The following is a 20,027-nucleotide window of genomic DNA, read 5'->3' as shown; positions in this document are numbered from 1 at the left end:
TTGTTGCCAGTGTGTTTATTTAGTGGGGACAAGAAAAACACTTGGGTGGTACCAGAGGTGATGGAGCTCCCCAACTGCAAAATCAGTCTCTCATGATTTGTTTTGTTGCTGCTTTCATCGTTCAGCTCGCTGGCCCAGCAGTGCGCTGCATCGTGCTGCTCTGCTTGAATCCACTGAGATTTAACTTGAAAGCACACTGGGTCCTCGAAGCAGTGCCCGCATCTCTGAAAGCTGCAGGATTAATTTAACATGTAGCATTAAATATTTGTGTACTTGCTGTGTAAATATTGTTGTTTTAGTGTGTTAAGTTGTGAATATATGTGGAGGATATGTAACCCTCCTGTTGCTGTTTCTTCAGTCTTGCTTTATTTCACTCAGCACACAGGAGGTCCACTGTGGCTACTGCACAGTGCTGTGTTTAGAGTAAGCTGCCCCCAAATTAGACAACCAGGATTTAGACTTTTATTTCACGGAGAATCCTTCCTGCTGATGCTAAATGGTTAACTTACCAGCGGCAGAAGCTGTTCTGTAGCTGACACTGTACTCTGATGTCCATGTGGGCGGGGTCAGGCAAGAAGAGACATTTCCAGCAATATGATCAATAAGATATCAGATTAACAATAACAAGAATGGATAGGCATTTAGAGTGCACATGTGTAAGTAGTTCAGAAAATATTTGCCTTGTCTGCACATAGCTGCGCTGCTTTCCACTCTGTGCCAAGCTCTGTATGTGTGTGAATGTGTGTGTGTTTTTGGTCGATGCTTACGTACATGTGGCATTGGACCAAGGTTGTTACATTCTCCTGGTTGTATTGTCAGCAGCAGCCTTGTTGAGATGTTATGATGACTCAGGCCTGGAATCCGATGCATCTGTCACTCATACTCACAGAGTGCAACACCCCAACTTTAGTTCGTTGGCTGTAATTTTAGCAAGATTTGGCACAATGTGGGAAACTGAACGAGAAAGTGGCTAAACCATAACCTCATATTAATTATTACATCAGTGTTGTCTGTTTTATTCTTTATCTTTATTATTATTCATTTATTTATTTATTTTTCTAGGTGTAGCGTTTAGGGTTTGACCATTTAATGCCTACCCATAGTGTTGCCGATATATTTACACGAGTATGTTGAAGCAGCCACTTTGCTGTGTTCCACAATCTCTCTTGCTTTTTTATCTTAAAAAAAAACCTAATAAACTCAAAAAACCATTTGGTTAATCTGCCTACTGTTTCAGCAATCACTGACTCTGGTTTGGTTGAAATAACCCCTTAATTCAGTGTTAGATATGAAAATATGCTGGCTCTATATGCTGTTTATCCCTGCTGTCTCTCTCTGACTGCTGACCAGTGGCGAGCACTCATTTTTCAGAGGATGACAGAGGGAGGTACTCAGCGAATCACTGATAGCTGTTGTACTCCTCCAACAGGCCAAGCCTAATGTAAGCAATTGATTACTTATAAATCCCAAATCAAATTGTGTGTTCCTTCTCTAAATTCTGAGTTGTAAGGTGAATAATTGATCTGCCAATCTGGTCAAAGCTGATCAGATCGATGGATGTTAGGAACAGCTGCTGCAGAGAACCTGGCGTTCTACTGCTCCATTTTTGCCCAGAGTATGCTGGCCGCAGATGTTTTAATTGTGGTAGGCAGCCACAAATAAATTTATGTGTGGAAAACCCTACTTCTAATTTTCCAGTTATTGTAATCTACATTCAGAATCTTAAAATCTGCTTTTGATTAATTATCCATCATATGGAAAAGAGTGTCTGCTTTTATTTTTGTCTCTTTTTTTGCAAGAAAATAGAAAGCAGATGTCAACACAAACTATACAGCTGGATAACTGCAATATTTTATTACATTATCAAACAGTTTGAACTGTTAGCATTGACTCTTAAGCATATTTAATTTGTTTTAAATAATCTTAAGCATGGAAGAACACTGGCATGGTGCTTTAAACAATGAATAAAACAACTGAAGGTTGATTTATGCTACTCTTCATCCCGCTCCATGCAGTGCAAGATCTTTGACTAAGGCATCTGCCACCTGTGACTTCCAGTCAATGATACACCCCGTGGAGATCAGAGGTCTCTGCATCACTGTCAGAGGAGGTGCGACTGATTGAAGTAGCTCTGTATGCAGGCAGGCATGAAGTCCCTGCGCTCTACAAACATCTTATTTTACATCTAGCATCTCTTAAAGTCTATTACCTCTGCTTTTCTCCATCTAGCATCTTATTGAAGGTAGCATCCGACTCCCCAGTGAGGTAAACTGAGCAGCACTGATGTAATGAGGTGTGGCTAGAGTGTCGTCTTCACACCCAGTGGCAGCAGTGTGCTGACTGACGTGGTTTAGGCTGTAATTAAGAGGCTCTCTCACCTGCTGCTGGACTTCTGTTATTCCAGAAAAAGACAGACTGCTTTTACCAGGATGACAAGTGAAACAAAGAGGAGCATTATGCTCGCCACCTCCACTCCCAACCCCTTGCGTCTCTGTCACATTTATATATCATCTCTTGTAGTTGAATACACACACACATTTTTTGTTTTCAGCTGCAGACGGCCCTAGAGATGTTGCCGTGGAGCCGTAGCATGCTCGATTTGTCCAAATGCATGCCTTTGTGTATTAACAGATGCCTTACTGGATTCACATTACTGCTGCAATTTTAACTTGGCTGCCTCCACAGTAATTCCCCAGCGTTGCCCAGGGAAACTAAGTTTAGAGGAGGAAGGGTTGAGGCAGATGATGGACAGACAAAGGAGAGCAATAGGTGAAAAGATAGCATGGCACTTCATATTGTACATGTTTTAATGATCAAGAGGCTGTTCCCATCACCTTGCAGTTGTGTCTGCCAGTTTTACGTGAGGCAGCCTGGAGCCTTCTGACTGTCTCCGCCTGTCCAGCAGCACAGACTTGTAGGCTTTGACCTTCTTCTGATGCCTTGCTCTCGCTGCCCGGCCATCTATTTCACCCCTTTTAACTCTCCTCTCCTGGCACAGCAGTGCCTCGAAGCTTTCAGAGGTTACCTTAATGGAGAGAAAAAAGTGGAGTGCACATGCCTGCTGCTGGTTTACGTGTCTTTTTACCTGATGCTTCATTGTTTTAAGTGAAGAGCGAGCATGACCAGTGAGAGGAGAGTGAGATGATAGATTGAAATAAATGTGCCTTTTTTTCAAGTAAAGAGTTGTCTTTTTTTTGCTGGCTGTTGAATCCAAATGTCTACAATTTGCAGTAGTAAATTTCAAGGTCTGTGTGAGTGTGTAGTCAAAAAGACGAGTCATTTGCCAGTCCTTTTACAGGATTGATAATTATGTGGTAGGGAAAGTGATTGTAGCAAGAACATCAGAGTCAAGCCGGCGCATGAGCTGGTTCCAGCATATTAACCTTAACAGCTCTCAACTCTCTTCATATGGCTGCAGGTGTTATGCCCCACAGCTGTCATTTTAAGGTTTAATACATGTGGAGCTGCAGCCCCTTAGTTGGTTCTTGAGTTGTGACCTGCAGGGTTTTTAGAGACCTGATTGGTGGTTTTTCAGAAGGTTATATTTAATCCTGCCTGGCCCTGTCTCCTTCTAGTTATTTGTTTTTAACTGTTCCCACTGGAGCGCACAGAGTTACAATTGCTAACAGCTTTAGGCCTTGCTGATTGGCTTATTTCCTGTTGCCTGTAGGCTTTAATAGATGTGCAGGATTAGCAGTTTGCTGTTTTCACCCACTCCTGGAGTTTACCTCTTGCCTCCTCTGGTTAATATTCAGGTGGTCTATCCACCCTGTGTTGTCATGGCCGGCATCCCACAAGGAGCCCTGCCATGCTTGCAGTAAATTAGGCTGTGTATCAGAGGGAAGAGACTTTCCCTGCCTTTCCAAACCATCTGCATAACGACAGACCTTCTGGGGAGGACACTGCACTATCAGAGGAAGTGGCTCACTTTAATAACACAATTCAACATGGAAGAATAAAAGAGGAGTCACAAGAATAATTAGGATAGAGGCCTGAATGCTTGGTTTAATTTTACTAAACAGTGAAACATTAGAGGCCATTACATGGCAAGTGATAATGGAACAATAGCCAAAGAAAAAGTACAAAAGAAAAGTACAAAATACATATGCTCAGATAAAATTATCAGTTAAAAAAATGTACAACAAAACCAAACAGAGTGGCTAAAGGCAGTGACCACCTACATATGTCTGTATAAATAAACAGGCAAATAATATTTTTCAAATACAGAGGCGTGTGTTTGCCACATTATAAAAAGAGTGATGAGGACCACTTTATAAGAGCTGTGAAACACAGAGTCCAGTGTATTACATGAAGACAAGAAAACACTCAACAACTTGGCATTACTAAACATTAAGGCTTGGTATACTTGATACCTTTAAGTTATCAACCAAAATCATTCAGTAACAAGTAGTATTGAAAGTCTCCAGTCAAATGATACCTGTATTCAATCCTTTTAGCACTGGAGGTCTCCAGGACCGTTCCAACTTCCCGCTGGATCGACAAACTTTTTGTCGCTGCCATCTCCTCAGTTTGCATTGTTACTGAGCAGGAGCTAGCACAGCAGGAGCAGCTTACGTCCAACACAGTTTTGTTAAACAGTCTTAACAAACTCACACCGACAATGAAATAGCTTGACTCTTTTTATTAAACCCATTAATAACTCTTATGTTACCATAAGTCCTGTAACATCTATTTTTCACACATATTTCTTTCCCATTAAATAGACCCAACAGAGGTTTAATATATATTTAGTAATTCCCACACACCAAAAATGTGCTTAAAATCCAAGCAAATCTGTGCGTTGCTGCTTGAATGGCTTTGAAATGGGCGTTTTTTTGTTTTTGTTTTTTTCTTTATGGGTGGTTATCTGCACGAAACACTGTAAATGACATCACAATCAAGAAGTGCTGCTGATTGGTTGGTTGTAATGTAAATCCTGGACAAACAACTTAGTCATTGATCCAGAGACTACACTTACTTGGTGATACCAGATCGTACGTGCTAACAGTTAGCCCCGTCACTGTGTGTGTGACTGGATGGACTCTCAACTGTTCCTGGCACACAGCTCAAACTCTTTCAAGCTACATCCCATACAATCTGCGGTTTGGTGATGTGAAGTGCAGCATATTAACGGACTTGATAGTTCAGCATTACATTATGAGTATCAAATGAAGTGCTCTATTGATATCTGTATCACCTTGAGGTTTCACTAAACATTATTCTACAATAAACACTTACAAAAGCTTGCCTTTCTTAAGGAATCTGGCTGGAGGCTGTGGCACATTTATTAATACAAAGTTTTCCTGATAAAATGAAAATTGGTTGCTGTCATCTTGATGATTAAAATGAGCAAATCTGCAAAAGTGCAAACACACTTCAACATTGTCTTGACATGTTCTGAACAGAGAGTTCTGTTTCAGGGACTTAAACAAACTAGTGCTATCTTTTGTTGATTTATTACCTTCTTGTTACCTGATGCCACTTCTTCACCGTGATTTCTGCCAGTGCACAATCAAGACTACTCAAGTCAAAGCTTGAGACCTTGTGCTTACTGTATGTGCCAGAGAGATGAGTCAGATGGTATTCATAGATCTACTTTTAAAATAGTACACATAAGTAAAATTTCATTTTGCAGTCTCAATAACAATCTGTCTGGCATCTAGGGAACTGCTTTACAAAACTCTCTCCAGCTTTTACAGATAGTAGAGCTGACATGTTTTGTTAAATGAGTAGTTGATCAAGATAAAATTAATGGGCATTATTTTGACAATAGATTTTGGCCACATTGTCATATTCAGTTTCAAATGTAAATATCTGCTGTTTTCCTTTGCCATATATAGTATACTAAATAACTTTGGGATTTGGACCGTTAAGAGGGGACACTACACTTTTAGAATAAAGATGTCGCCATAAAGCTTGACTGATTACTTACAGTAAGACAATTATTTATAGTGTTGCGTGTTGCCATTTTTTAAAATTTAAATGTACGTATCACACATTAGCTAATTAAATATGCACTGTTTGTACATTTCCAGAGCAAAAATTGGAACTAAGATAAATTAATACATATATGATAATATTGTGTAGATAATCCAATTCCCTTTTAAATCATTTCCATTTATTTCTGTTATTTCTTTGTCTTCCTCTCTCAACACCATCTGGTTGCCTTTTCACATTCCAAAAAGTGTAACTGCTCTTTTTGTACGCTTTTGTACAGTTATGGTTACAGACTCTCAACACCTCCCTTCACTTGTATTTTGAGTGCAATTAATTTGCCAAAAAAGGACAAAAAAGCACAAAAAACAGTAAAAGAATTTTATTATTGTAGAGATAGATATGAAGAACTCTTTTGGTCATGATAATCAGGAGAAAATCTAATAATGCGCCAACACTTAATGGAAATAATTAATTATCACAGTCCCTATAGACGGCTGCAGTTACCACTGTGTTTTCTAGCCACTTTGCCTTTTTATGTAAGAACAGAAAGTATATGCATATTTGCATTCTAATATAAGAGAATATTTTTGTACCTTTTCAAATACATTATTAATACAGAGTGACTCATGTGGCCTCAAGGTGTAGCTGCATATGTGACAAACAAAGTAAAAAAAGTTCGAAGTACTTGTACTTTTGGTTATTAAAGAAGTTCTGTTTGCATATGTGCAATCTGCAGCTTTGTTACCATTCTGAGAGACTTGAAGCCTCTCGTACACCCTCCACTCCCTCTGACCCACTTGTTTAACATACCCGAAAATATAGAGCTACACCGCCTGCCTCCTCCAAATCCATCAAAGCAAACCCAATCCACTTTTCCTTCTCACCTCCCAATTCTCCATACCATATGTCCATGCATATGATGAGCAGCAACTTCTCCTGAGTTGAAGTTCAGCAGGTGACTGTAAAGAAAAAAAAAACACCTTTGCATTTGGAAGTATGTGGTCCAGGATTTGGCTGTGATGATACAGAATATTATTATGTATGTGTGATGATAGTTGTTGTAGGTGGGTTGGCAAATGCCTCATGTCACGGTCTGAATTTCCTTACATATAAAAATAACCTACTGAAGGCGGTGGAGCCTGGTGACTCAAAAAGTGAAAAGTTGAGACTCAGTGAAACGCAGAAAAGAAAGAAAGAAATGTGAGGGAAAAAAATGCAATATATGAAACAATTGATAAATATAATCCATTTGTCATCTGTTTTATGGTTCATCTTTAATCTGTGAATCAACCTCCTCTGATGGAAGGTTTAATCTATTTTGCATAGACACCTAAAAACACCAAACAGAGTTGAACCGCTTAATCTGTCTGTGTTGGCTGTTAGAGGTTGGTTTTTGGGATTTTTTTTCAGTGGTTTGCTTTGCAGTATCTTTTTCTCCACACAGGTAATTCCTCCTTGCCTGTTTGTCTTGTCTTATCTCTCAAGGCCCACCGCAGCGAGTTCTTTTTATTTAGGCAGGTAAATGCTCTTGACTGTGCTCTCTATCTTGGCAGCGCAGCCCGGATCTCATTGGCTCGGCTCAGAGATCTTATCGGTTCTGATTGCGGCCTCTTGTTGTCACTCAGGTCCCACATTATTTCATTGACCAACATGCTGCATCTTTTCCTAGAGGCTCTCTGTTGTTGCAGTTGCAATTTGGCCGGCTGTGGACCCAGACTTGCTGACAGACGTTGCTTTCTTGTGATAGAGTGGTCACCAGAAACCCACCCCAACATGGCTCTTTTATGTAGGTTTGAACGATGCCGGCGTCGCGTGGGCTTGCACAGATTGTTTTGGCTGTCAGGGTTATTGTCTGCCAGCTTATGTGGAAATATATTGGCTTCGAATGACGAAAGTAAAGATGAATAACCTGTTCCCATTTTCTATTCTTACTCTCCTGCCCACACAACTTTTACACCCGCTGTGTTCAAGATGAGCTCTTTGTACTCAGCTTTGCAAAGTATATCCACAAACTGCAGTTGGGGAAAGTTTTTAGGCTATATTCCAAACCAGTCATACAAAGAGATGCAAATCTTGTCTTTTGGCAAGACATTATCTTGTTTAGCATTATAACTTCTGTTAGGACTCTCTGCAATTGATAAATATAAATGATAGTGGTACTTTTTTCTTGATGCTGTTTTATTCTCTTAGCAGCTTTATGTTTATCTAGAGGCAGCATAGCCTACTCAGCTTTCACGGTCGTTGTGGATGCTCAGTCACAATAATAAGCCTTAGTACATAGGCCCAGCTTTGCCTGCCATTGTAATGGGGCCCTTGAGTCAGGTCCTTGTTAGCTGATGCACAATAAGCTCCAGCCTAATGAAGTGTAAACCAGAGATGTGAGAGGCAGCGGGGGGGCCAGACGGATATGGCCGGTAGCCTTGGCGGTGCAGCTCAATGCTAATGCTATTAGCCAGGAGGTCAGTCCATTTCGCCTCACCCCTGCTCAGTTTATCAGTACTTCATAAATGTGGTGGATGTAAGGGCATGGTGTTGAAACAGCTGATCACACTCAGAGTGCGATAGCTCTCCGAGGACGAATAGAGTGAGAAATGGGTTCACGACGGGCGTACGGCTTTGATTGCAGCAGCGTTGGAATGATGGCAGACCTTCTGGCCTTAACAGGCTTCCTCTGTGTTAAGGTTTGTCCACTGGAGAGCGGTGCTGCTCTGTTGGGCCTCCATCTGGCCAGCTTCCTTTGCGTTCATTAACAGTCCATTTGTTGCTCCTGCCCCGAGGAGCCTTCCTCTGCTGCTTACTCACTCAGCTCCTACTAATGCTGCTGATGAGCCTTTAATGTACAGATGGTCCACTTCATTCAGCCCTGTTAAGTCTCAGCACTTTTTATACTTTTAGTTTCACCACTGTTTTTTTTTATTGTCCATCTCTGATTTAAGAGTTTTTTCTCCCAGCCTAACCCTTTGAAACCTAAGCATATTGACTTGATTTCTTTCTTTCAGAAAAAAGGAGGCAATGAGCAACCTCACAAGAAATGGCCCAAAAATGTACAAGAAATGTATTAAAAGTAGCAAGAAAATTATCTGGAAAAAAAAGACAAAAAATGAAAAGTAAAAAACAAGCAAAAATACAAATAAAAAAAAAAACAACAACAACAAGAATGTGGCCTTAAAAAGTGCCAAAAAAGAGAAGAAATATATATGTATCTATTTTTTAAACTACATAACTTTAAATCCATAATTATAAAAATTAAAAAGAAAGTTTTCTGGACATTTTTCTTATTTATTTCATAATATATACTATTCCCCCCCACCCACCTAATTTTCAGGCCATTTTCTTGTCACCTTTTACTGATTTTTTTTTGCACTTTGCGGGGAATTTCTTGCAAAGTTGCTCATTGCCTTTTCTCCCATGTTTTTAAAAGAAATCAAAGCAATTTTTTTTAGGTTTTAAATACTTTGGAAAGGTATCTTAAGGCAGCACAAGAAAACTCATGCCTATTCAGGTGTTAAAGGGTTAAAGTCTGAAGTTTACACAGTTATTTGATAAAATATGAACAAATGTCTTGTTATTTTTAAGAAACATAAAATATGAGCTATGTGTAAAAATCCATCATGCACAATATCATACACCATTCTGCAGGTTATTGTAAGACATTTTTAGTATTCATAGCCAACCATTTCCCCATATGTTAACCCTTATGAATACATTATAATGCATGTATAATGCATTAACTAATTGTAAGTCAGACAAAGTGCTATCATTTCAAGATAGCTCTTTTCTGATGGTCATGTGACTGTGTCCTGGTGTGTTTGCTTGCACATCTGTGCACAAACACACAAATTAACCCTTGGCATGTTTCTCTTCTAGCCAACGCCGGGGCCTGTTTTCCTAAGCAAGGTAACTCACCGCGCGAATGGCTCCCCGCTTTACTGTCACACTTTAAGTTCATTCGTTTTCCAGTCACATATTTTCTTTGTGTGTGTAACCATACCGTCTCCTCCCGGCTGTCTCCCTTCCTTTCCTGTGTGCCTTCCACCTCGGGCTGTGTTGTCTGTCAGTTAGAGCGCTGATAAAAGGCCAAGGGCTGTCAGAGTGACGCACCTCCTTAAAAATGGACAGCAGAATCAGTAACCTCCAGACAAGAGACAGTGAGAGAATGTGGAGAAAGTGGCAGAAGGTGTCAAGGGATGTAGGGGAAAGCTCACAGATGGACAAAAAGTTGGTGAAAAAGAACAAGGACATATATGAAAGAAGTGATCCTTTGTGTTCCCAACTGATGTTCAGTCACCTCAATTTTTCAGTGTTTTGTTTTTCTCTGTTTCCTAACAAAACAATGAAAGCCACTTATAATGACAAGCAGGCATATCACAATGGAATATCCAACAAAACAAATTCAGTTTGAGCCTCTTCCTTTGATCTGTTGCAGGAGCGTTTTACTTTTCTCATTTTTCTTCCCTTCAGAACTTGAGATCAATAATTCTGCAGGGAACTGTTCTGTCCTGGTGGCAAATAGTCTAACATCACATCCCATTTCTTTCTCTCTCTCCCACTCTCTCTTCCTCTCTCTCCTGTCCCCCCCATGCCTTATTTTTTCCACTCTCATTCCCTCTGCTCCATTTGTTTCCACCTATGTGTGCCTGCTCTGTGTGTATGTACGTCTCCACCCTGAATTTTTTCTGCATGCTTGTGTGGGTGGTGATTCACCTCTTTCTTGCATACTTTCCACCCCTTCCTTCTTTTCTACCTTTTGCTTTTTTCCTCCCTTCCGCCCCTCTGTCCCCGTCCCCTCAGATCCCGAGCGTGGTGGCAGTCACATGATCTCGACAGATGACTTGGAGTATCCACGAGAGTACCGGACGCTGGGGAACAGCGCCCGACGCTTCTCCAATGTGGGCCTCGTGCACACATCGGAGCACCGTCACACAGTCAGCGCCGCCCAGAGTCTGGAGGCGCTGACCAACCTGCACAAGGCCGACATGGAACGCAAGAGGGATGCCTTCATGGACCACCTGAAGAGCAAGTACCAGCAGCAGCAACAGCTGCAGCATCCGCACCACAGCCCGCACCACAACCCACCATCGCCCTCCCCCTCCCACGCCAGCATGAGGGGTACATCAGAGCGGTCAGCACGAGAACAGGTATGCCTCATGAGGATTTTTTTTATCCTTAAAAAAATAATTGTGTCTGACAATATCTCATTCCAATATTTCTAATCTTCATTTATTAATTGATACGTTTCATGTCTGTTTTTCTCCTATCAATTTACTGCGAATCAGAGAAACTTGAAATTTGATTTTCAGCACATTTTTCTTTTTCAAACTGCTCAATACTTTAATTGTGACGACAGAAAAAAATGACGTCACATGAACATACAGAAAGGCATGCACACACACACACACACACACACACACACACACACACACACACACACACACACACACACACACCAACCAACAAAACGTCTCTTGTCAGATAACATCCAGATTGAAAGCAGCACAATGGCTCACATTGTGCCTCACATTGTGCTCATTAAAATAATTAAGGGAGAGAAAATCCATGAGAGAAGGCTGTCAGGTGCTCTTTATATCTGTGTAAGAGGTCGTCATTAAACTGTCACAGCCACGCGTTTCTTTGTGCAGAACTTTACATAGAGGGGGAACCTTTGAGGCGTGAAGGAGGACCTTACACGTAAAGATACTGAATGCTGAACTGCTAATGCAGTTCTCTGAACACTTTGGGATAATGTCCCCCCTTTGCTCTTTTTATCAACTTTTCCCCTCCTCCAAGTGTAGTTTATGTACACAGCTTCAACAGCTTTCTCTCGCTCTATCTCCCACACACACATGCACGTGCTGTATTGCCTGTCTTTGTGTAAGCGTCACCGGTGTGTGAGTGTGCGCGTGTGCGTGCGCGTGTGTGTAACCCTTGGAAACCTGAGCAAAATTTGATTTCTTCGTAAACATAGGGAAAAGGCAAAAAGCAACGTAACAGAACATGCCCCAAAAATGAGCAAAAAATTAGTAGAGTCAAAAAAAACACAAACAAATCTGAAAATAAACAAAGAAGTAAAGAGCAAAAACACAAAAAATATCCTAAAGTTGCAGGATAAGGATTTATTCTTTATATTATATTTTTTCTGAAACATAATTTTAATACAAAACTATTATAATAATTACCCCCCACTCCCCCAACGCAGCACAACAACGCTGCTGTAGATCCAGGTTTCAAAGGGTTAAAAAAAAAAGGTAAATTCGGTGTAATGACGTGATAGAGAAGCACATCAGGGGACAGAATGAGAGGGAGAGAGAGAGGGTGAGTGAGCGAGCGAGCGAGCGCGCGAGGGCGGGCGAAAGGCAGGTGGAGTCCATAGTTTCCGTGGCAACCTCTCCCATAAATGGCAAGTGGGGATATCGCGTTGCAAAGGTCAGGTTGTGTAGAGAGGCAGGAATTGTTACAATAATGAAGACTGAACGGAGAGAGGAATAACGAGGCAGACAGCAAAAATAAAAAAAAATAAAAATAAAATAAAAATAGATAAGCAGCAGCCGAGAGCGTGGACAGATCCTAAAGTGACAGGGCATTTTCACTGCACGAGGAGGGAGGAAGCAGCAGGATTTCTTGTCATCTCGTGGATGTGCAGAGCGTGGACAGCGAGCAAGGAGGGAGGGGGGGAGGAGGAGCAGGAGAGGAGCGCAGCAGCCAGTCAAGCAGCTCGCTGCTCAATTAGCCAGCACCAGCAGGAGCCAGCCACCCATCTGCGAAGGAGTTAATCGGCTGGTGTTGTAATGAATTAAATAAAGAGTTTCCGCCGCATGTGCTACTGGGGAGCAAGACAGAGAGAGAGAGGGGGGAGAGAGAGGTAGACTGAGTGAGGGAGAGGGAGGGAGAGACGGGCATAAACGCGGTGAGGATTCGCTGCACCTGACGGAGAGCCTGGCATGACTGGAGTGGTGGACAGGCGCAGGTGCACTGCAGGTGAGACGGGACTGGAAGCTTGGAGCTGGAGGCTGTTGGAGAGACGCGCGCGCGTGTGTGTGTGTTCGTTTGTGTGTGTGTGTGTGTGTGTGTGTGTGTGTGCGGGATAAGGATGTGCCAGCTGGGATTAGATTGCACGCCTGTTGTGTTTATTGTGGTTGTTGTGGTGACGGTGTGCATATGCTCAGGAGGCAAGACGAAGGCTGAGTGGACGATCAGAGCCTTTTGTGCGTCTGCGTGAGCGTTCATGTGCTGTGCAGACAAGTGTAGGTGTTTTTAAGAAAGGGAGAGAGGTTGCGGTAGAGACACCAAACTAGACCGGAGGAGGATTTAAGAGTAAGAATGGTTGAGATGGGGTGGGGGGTGCAGAGAGGGATGACGACATGAGAAAGAGACGGGGGTGGAGGAGGGGTGGTGGGAGTGCAGCCTGCTTTACATGCTGGTCAGGTAATGCAGCGCTACACTCAGCGAGGCTACGTCCTTCTGTTGGAGCTCTGTGGCCAACTCTTGAGTGCACATCCACGCTTTTGTGTAAATGTATACAGGGTTGTCTTTACTTTTATGTATACCCTCGGCCACAGGTTGAATCTCTCATACATCAGTAACACTATTTCATTCAACAGGAGGTTAAGAGTGATACAATTGAGCACAAAATATATATTTTTTAAAATGTGTTATTTATTCAACATAAAGTCTACACATACAACATATAGCACAGAAGAGATATCAACAATAAATCAATAATAAAAAATAAAAAGCCAAACCTAAAACAAATTCAGAAAAAATATATAAATAAATTCAGTCATCAGAATATATTTCAATGTGTACTTTGATAAAGTAATAGTCATTTTTATAATAAGTTTAAGTGACTAATATTTTTGGTGCTGACTAGTGAAGATAGCAACGTTTAATCGACTAGTTGACTAATTGTGCGCATCACTAATGTGCATTTGAGCTAAGGAGAAGAGCTTCATTCAAGAGTTTGGTCCATCATGTGGGATTATAGTGAGACAGTACAAATCAATGTCTTGTGTTTAATTTCTGCACTGAAGAAAAGCACTGATTGCAGTGATGATTGCCAGGATGGAGAGATGTTATGAGGTTATAACATACAGTGAAATAGGCCCTCTTCAGTTGGCACTCACACCCTCTCAGTGCAATATTTGCAGCTCAAAGTCCAAGTTCAGTAAATCTGCTGTTGTCAGCGGAGCAACGGTTAAACCAACACAAGTGGGTGACGAATGAATGTTTACTTTACCTGAAAACTGTGAGTAAGCCTCATTAAAGCAACAAACAGAGAAACACTGGCAGAGACAGACAACACAAGACCACAAATCACTTCTGCGCCATTAGAGCCAGCGCTCAGAGTCATTTAGCTGTGTGGGAAAATAAAATCATTAACATTGTCTGAATAAGTGAACAGCAATTATTTATGACGCACCAACGGTGCCCCTGAGCTGCTGTCAGCTCAGACAGATCGTCAAGGACGAAGCTTGACTGACGGGCTGTGCAGAATAAATGACTGACACATGATCAGGTAGTCAAGGCCAACACAAGTCTTGCCTCACCTCGTGTATTATCTTATCCCTGAAAGTGACCCACTTTACCCATGACCTTTCACCCCTACTGAGAATGAGCTTTTTCACCACTTAAAACCAGGGGCAGATGTTCAGATCAGATCTCTCTCTCTGTCTTGTGAAAAATGCGAACTTTTATTAAGTAAGACTTGTTTTAAGCTATATGACGAAGCATTTTTGAGATCATAGAGGTTTCTTATTATTATCACATTAACCCACAATGGAGAATTTAATCCTTTAGTCCTCCTGGACAGCAACTATACATGACTTAAAATAACTGAAAACCTACAGAATAACTAGCTAAGAAACAGAAATTCTCCTCAGCTTCACTTCAAAGAGTTCTCTAATAATAATTGCTTTGACATATGTTGGTAGAAATTTATATGCTATGGGGAAAAAGAAGCGTGGGTGGAGATTATGCTCCATATAATTTCCAGTGTCCCACTTGTCTCATTGCCAGCGAGTCTAGGCAGATATATGCACTGTTTTTTAACATTTAAAATTATAAGCGGCACAGTAACATCATTTGGTGGAAAGAGTAATACACAAGAAAATGCCTTGAACAAGCTTCTACCTCTCAGAGTGAAGGTGTCAAAGTTCAATTTCAAACAAGTGTTAATTCAACATTACTTTTATGTTAGTTTGTAGAGTTGTAATAGGTAGCATTATGTTGCTGTGATTGCGTCCAAACAGGACTATGCTGTCTCATTTCCGTACTACTGATTTAATAATATTACTAATATTAATTCTAAGCAGGTAAGCAGGTTTGAGTCTGTAGTGTTCACACTGGAAAAGTGAGAAGAGCAAGTTACCTCAAAGATACCAGTATGCAAACTAAATCTGCTTGATTTTTAGTGTTTTGCATATATGTTGCATTTATTCAAAGATGTGATCAGAAGCTCCACATGAGCAGAGAAGCAGCTTCAGTGCTCCGTCAGAATGTATTATGTGAAAAAACCTTGACTTTTAATTATCCTGTTTATGTACTGTTTTCCCATAATGCAATGTAAAGTAGAGAGGAGGAGCTGCTCATTTGTTGTCATTAGATTGAGGTAAAACAGCTCCAGGGATAAATCTGAAAACAAGAAAGAACTACTGCAGATTTGGGTAACCTTTTTGATGTTTCTTTGTGAAGTTTAATTGGCAGTGTCCTTATAAAGTTACTGCTTAATTGACACCCAATGGCAAAGTATTGTCTCATTTCCTGTTAGTAAAAGAATACCTCACCCGCAAAATGATCATTTACATAGCAATTACTCACCCCATGTTTCCTTGAATTCATGAAGAAAACTGTATTTTTCTCACTTGTCTCCACGGTGAACGGAGAATCCAAAAAAAAAGTTGAACATCCTTCATGAATTTAATTTAACAGGAAATGAGTTTAACAACAGTAAAATTATACAATTTATTCAGTATAATCTAAGTATCATATATCCAGTTCTATGCTCAGTTCTCAGTTATAAACACATGCATTTTCACTAAAACAGTATTATTTAAAACACATCAGTGCAAACAGTTTAATGCTTGGCCGAGTAGCAGCCTGGTCATGTGTACACTTTTGAACATGGCTTAAGCAGAGCTCAAACACACACCTATGCTACTCATAGGCGGAAGTGTTTCATGCTGTAGTTTGTTTTTATTTTGTTTTTTAGCAAAAAAAGCATGTCTTTGGTAAGTGTTGAGCATTAGGACTGGATAAATGTGACTAGGAGTTTTTTTAGAGTTTGTGAAACTGATATTTTGGTTTAATTTTATTGTTGTTTAACGCTGACCCCTGTTACTGTAATGCATTACGGATTTTCTCTGTTTTAACGCGGAGCATAATTGATAAACAAATGATGATTTTGCGGACAAAGCATTATGTAACTTTTTATAGTTAGTACTTAGTTTGGAATTAGATTGTGGTTTTATTGACTTTGTGATTCCAAAGTCAAAGTTTGATTGACATCAGTCTACATGTTTTCTATCGTCTCCTGTTTGTACAAAACTGAAAGGCATGGATTTTGATTCTTGTAATTATAACACATAATACACGACCAAAACCAGGCAAGAAATCGGTTCGTAATATTTTAAGAAAAGAGAGAAAGTAATACAGAGGGAAAGAAGAGCACAAAGAGAAAAAGACTGTCAAGAATGGCATCAAGGCTAAATGAGAGATCATTAAGTGAAAGATTAGATTACAATAGGGTAATAATCAGTCGAAAAAGCTCCCTCTGATGCTCGTGTTTACTGAAATAATCTAGGCTTTTGTTGAGACAGTATTAAAATGGAAGGCTGATGATGAAAAACCACCAACTATCATAAATCAAAACTTGCTTGTCATTTTTTTTCATCCCTGCGCCAAAAGAGTAATGCGGTTCCTGCAGAAGGGAGGCTGAATGGGCTGAAAATTGCCTGCAGATAAGAATAAGAACTAGAATAAGAGTTTGTATTAGAATTAAAATTCATGAACTCTGCCCAATCTTTTTTTAATTTTCCATGTCATTTTGAGGTATTCCTGGGCCATCAGTGGCTTGGCCCGGTTTTGACTGTGGGGGTAATTATGTTTTAATGGAAAGCTCACTTCCCGGGACCTCGGCCAAACATGTGGGCACCTTTTCGTACATGGCACAGCAGCAGAAAGGGCGAAAGCACACACAAGAGATTCAGTATGGGCCGGTGAAAACGGGCAGGTGAGGTGGCAATGTTCAGATGTGGATTGAGAGTGAAAGAGATGGCAGAGAGCGAGGAGGAGACAGAGCAGTGGCTTGCCTGTGGTGGAGAAGTCTGGGACTGTGGCCAACATCAGAACAACAGAGTGGGCTGCTGTTTGATTCGATTTCACTCTTTTCATTTCCTCCCCTTCACCAGTTACAGCCAGCATTGCAATCTTGTTTTCAGGTGCGCTGTAACCTGACGCCTGCGAAACACAGCCAACCCCTACATTAATACCAATCAAATGTAATAATTGTGCTTTAGATTAGATGGAGCTGTCAACAATATTAATGAGTTTCATATATCAGCTGTCAAAAAGAAACACATTACGAGAAAATGATTTAGAAAATGCAACTGATTATGCTGAGGATGCATCAGATTTTTGTTTCAAAGCCTGTATCTCTTCTCCAGTTCGGCTTGTTCTATGCACCAGTGTTTTTTCAAAAAGTGGCTACGTTTTGTCAGTGAGCCATTATTACAGAAATAAGTGTCTAACTTTTCTCTTTCTGTCTCCCTCCCTTCCCTCTTTTGCCCTTCATAAACTCTGCAGCAACAGCCCAACTACTGGAGCTTTAAGGTCAGTGCTGCGTGTCTAAGTGTCCCTGTGCGTTTGTCACTCTCCAGTCCTGTGTGTGTGTGTGTGTGTGCGTGTGCGTGTGCGTGTGCGTGCGTGTGTGTCTCTGCTGTGGGATTACGTCACACTCCTCGGGCATCACCAGCCTATCTCCCCAGTCCTCTGCTTCTGCAACATCCAGCACACTTGGCATCTCTCAGCTCTTCAGGCTGTGTGTGTGTGTTTGTGTATGTGTGTGTGTGTGTGTGTGTGTGTGTGTGTGTGTGTGTGTGTGTGTGTGTGTGTGTGTTTGTGGTGAGTGTAGGGTTGCGGTGGCAGAGGTGTCAGGGGTGGCGACAGCTTAAACTTCTCCAGCTCCATTTAATCTGCAGAAGACGATTCTCTTGGGATTTATGATACCTCAGGCAGCTGGCATTAATGGCTAGAAGCCACGTGACCTAGCTGAAGTATTACTCAGACTGACTGAGAGACATTAAGAGGACATTTTAGACGTGCCACTGAGGCATTACTGAAATAATACTTTGACATTAGCACAGAGGCTTGAGTCATGGCTGGGCTGCTGAATGTCTTTTATCCACAGGTTGCAGAGAGGAAATATAGGCTGACTATACAGGAGAAGGCCAGCATTGAGATGTATTGAAAATGTTCATCACTTATGCTGAATTAAAAGATGTAAGCCCATTTGTTAGCTGGTTTGCATTGTAATGTGTATCGCTTTGTTGTGACATTGCACCTCACAGAAGCAGGCAGTGAGGTGCGCTATCTAAACAGAGCACTTTAAAGAACATATTGATGTATGTGTGTTTGTGTGTGTGAAAGAGGGAAGAGCCCAGGGTTTATCTGCCGTGCAGTCTTCCCCGAATCCCTGCTTACAATATCATTTGGACAGGTTGGAAATGTCACTGAATATTAATAGCCATATGCCTTGACCCATGGGGAAGGCTAAGCAGTTTACCCCTCACTCCCACAAGTACTTCAACCTCAAACAAGAGTGATATGAAATAGAATTTAGAGCCTTATCTATCACATAAATCTGTAACACAACCAAACCAATATAACTCTGCAAGACTTTTAGATGGTTTAAAACACCTGTGGGTATGGTAGTGTAAAAGTGAAGCTTCAAACTAGGGCGGTCAACAAATATCCTAAATACGATTATGTAATTGAATAGTAAAAAAAACAAACATTTGATTGTGGAAATTTCTCATGGGCCTTTGCCGCTGCACTGAATTCATGTTTTTTCTTTAAACCAGTATGAATATATCACAAGTTGTCATCTTTGAATGTGTTTTTTTTGTCCGACTAACAGTCCAAAACTCAAAGCTGTCATTTCATACTGATATACTGTATAGTGTATATAGTAGTATAGTATATAGTAGTTTTTGTTTTGAGTAAAACATTTAATTGATTACCAAATGCAGAATAATGTTCTGCTGATTCATTGTTGCAGCTCTAAAAAGCATTTGTAAGTTTCTTATTTTTTGTGCCCTGCCCCTGCACCTTGCATCATGTGAGGAAGCTTTAATCACTGAACAGTGAGAGTTGGAATTTATTTATTAGCTCCTCAAGGTGCTGCAGTGTTAATAAAATGTAGAATGAAACAACCAAAACGGTCCTTGTGGTAACAGATCTGAAGCTATTTGCTTTCAACACAACACGGCTGTTGACACCTTTTATGTTGACACCTCATCCGCATCATTTCACAGTAAAGCTTCTGAAAGCCCCGTCCTACTCCCTCATCCCACCAGCTTTAATCTAAGCTTGACTCTCAACCCCGATTCACCTGCCTGCTGAAAATAAACACTAAATGAAACTACTATCAGGATTGCACCACACTCATTTGTGGAAAAATAATGCATATAAAGGATGTTATCACACAGTTATGTAAAACATACACACACTTTTAGCTGTGCCAACAACATATGTGGGTTTTGGCTATGGAGTAACACACAGTTAAATGTACATCTGAGACAAAGTTGTCTGGAACATGTTGTTTCTCGCTGTGTTTTCAAGCTTCTGTTTCTCTGTTTTCTATCAGAAAAGAGAATCTCTTCCAGCAATCTCAGCCATCATCTCTCCTCTCCAGAGAACACTATTGTGCTTCTTCTCTTTCTGAGGAAACTGATTTACATTGACACACAATTCACAGCAATTTGGCAAAGCAATTTGTTCCGTGCATTGATGACTTCAGGTATTATAAAGAGACGGGGCTCTTGGGGGGGTTGGGTGTAGGGAATTGTGTGTCCAGGCAGAAGATTGGCCTGAGAGTT

The 20,027-nt window shown here is 40.9% G+C and overlaps 1 protein-coding gene across 2 annotated transcripts in view; it reads left to right on the top strand.

The window, feature by feature from the left end:
* srcin1a (SRC kinase signaling inhibitor 1a) overlaps positions 1–20,027 on the top strand; it is an 82,164-nt gene that overhangs the window by 16,018 nt on the left and 46,119 nt on the right. For both annotated transcript variants that reach the window (XM_088091227.1, XM_088091226.1), the window contains exons 2-4: positions 9,805–9,834; positions 10,729–11,075; positions 17,734–17,760. In XM_088091227.1, coding sequence (XP_087947353.1) covers positions 9,805–9,834; positions 10,729–11,075; positions 17,734–17,760 — 404 coding nt within the window. The remainder of the gene's footprint in view (positions 1–9,804; positions 9,835–10,728; positions 11,076–17,733; positions 17,761–20,027) is intronic.

Source organism: Plectropomus leopardus, chromosome 18 (assembly GCF_026936395.1).
Source record: "Plectropomus leopardus strain MGB_pleo_1.0 chromosome 18, ASM2693639v1, whole genome shotgun sequence".
Classification (NCBI taxonomy): Eukaryota; Metazoa; Chordata; class Actinopteri; order Perciformes; family Serranidae; genus Plectropomus; species Plectropomus leopardus.
This window is presented reverse-complemented; position numbering and strand designations above follow the sequence as displayed.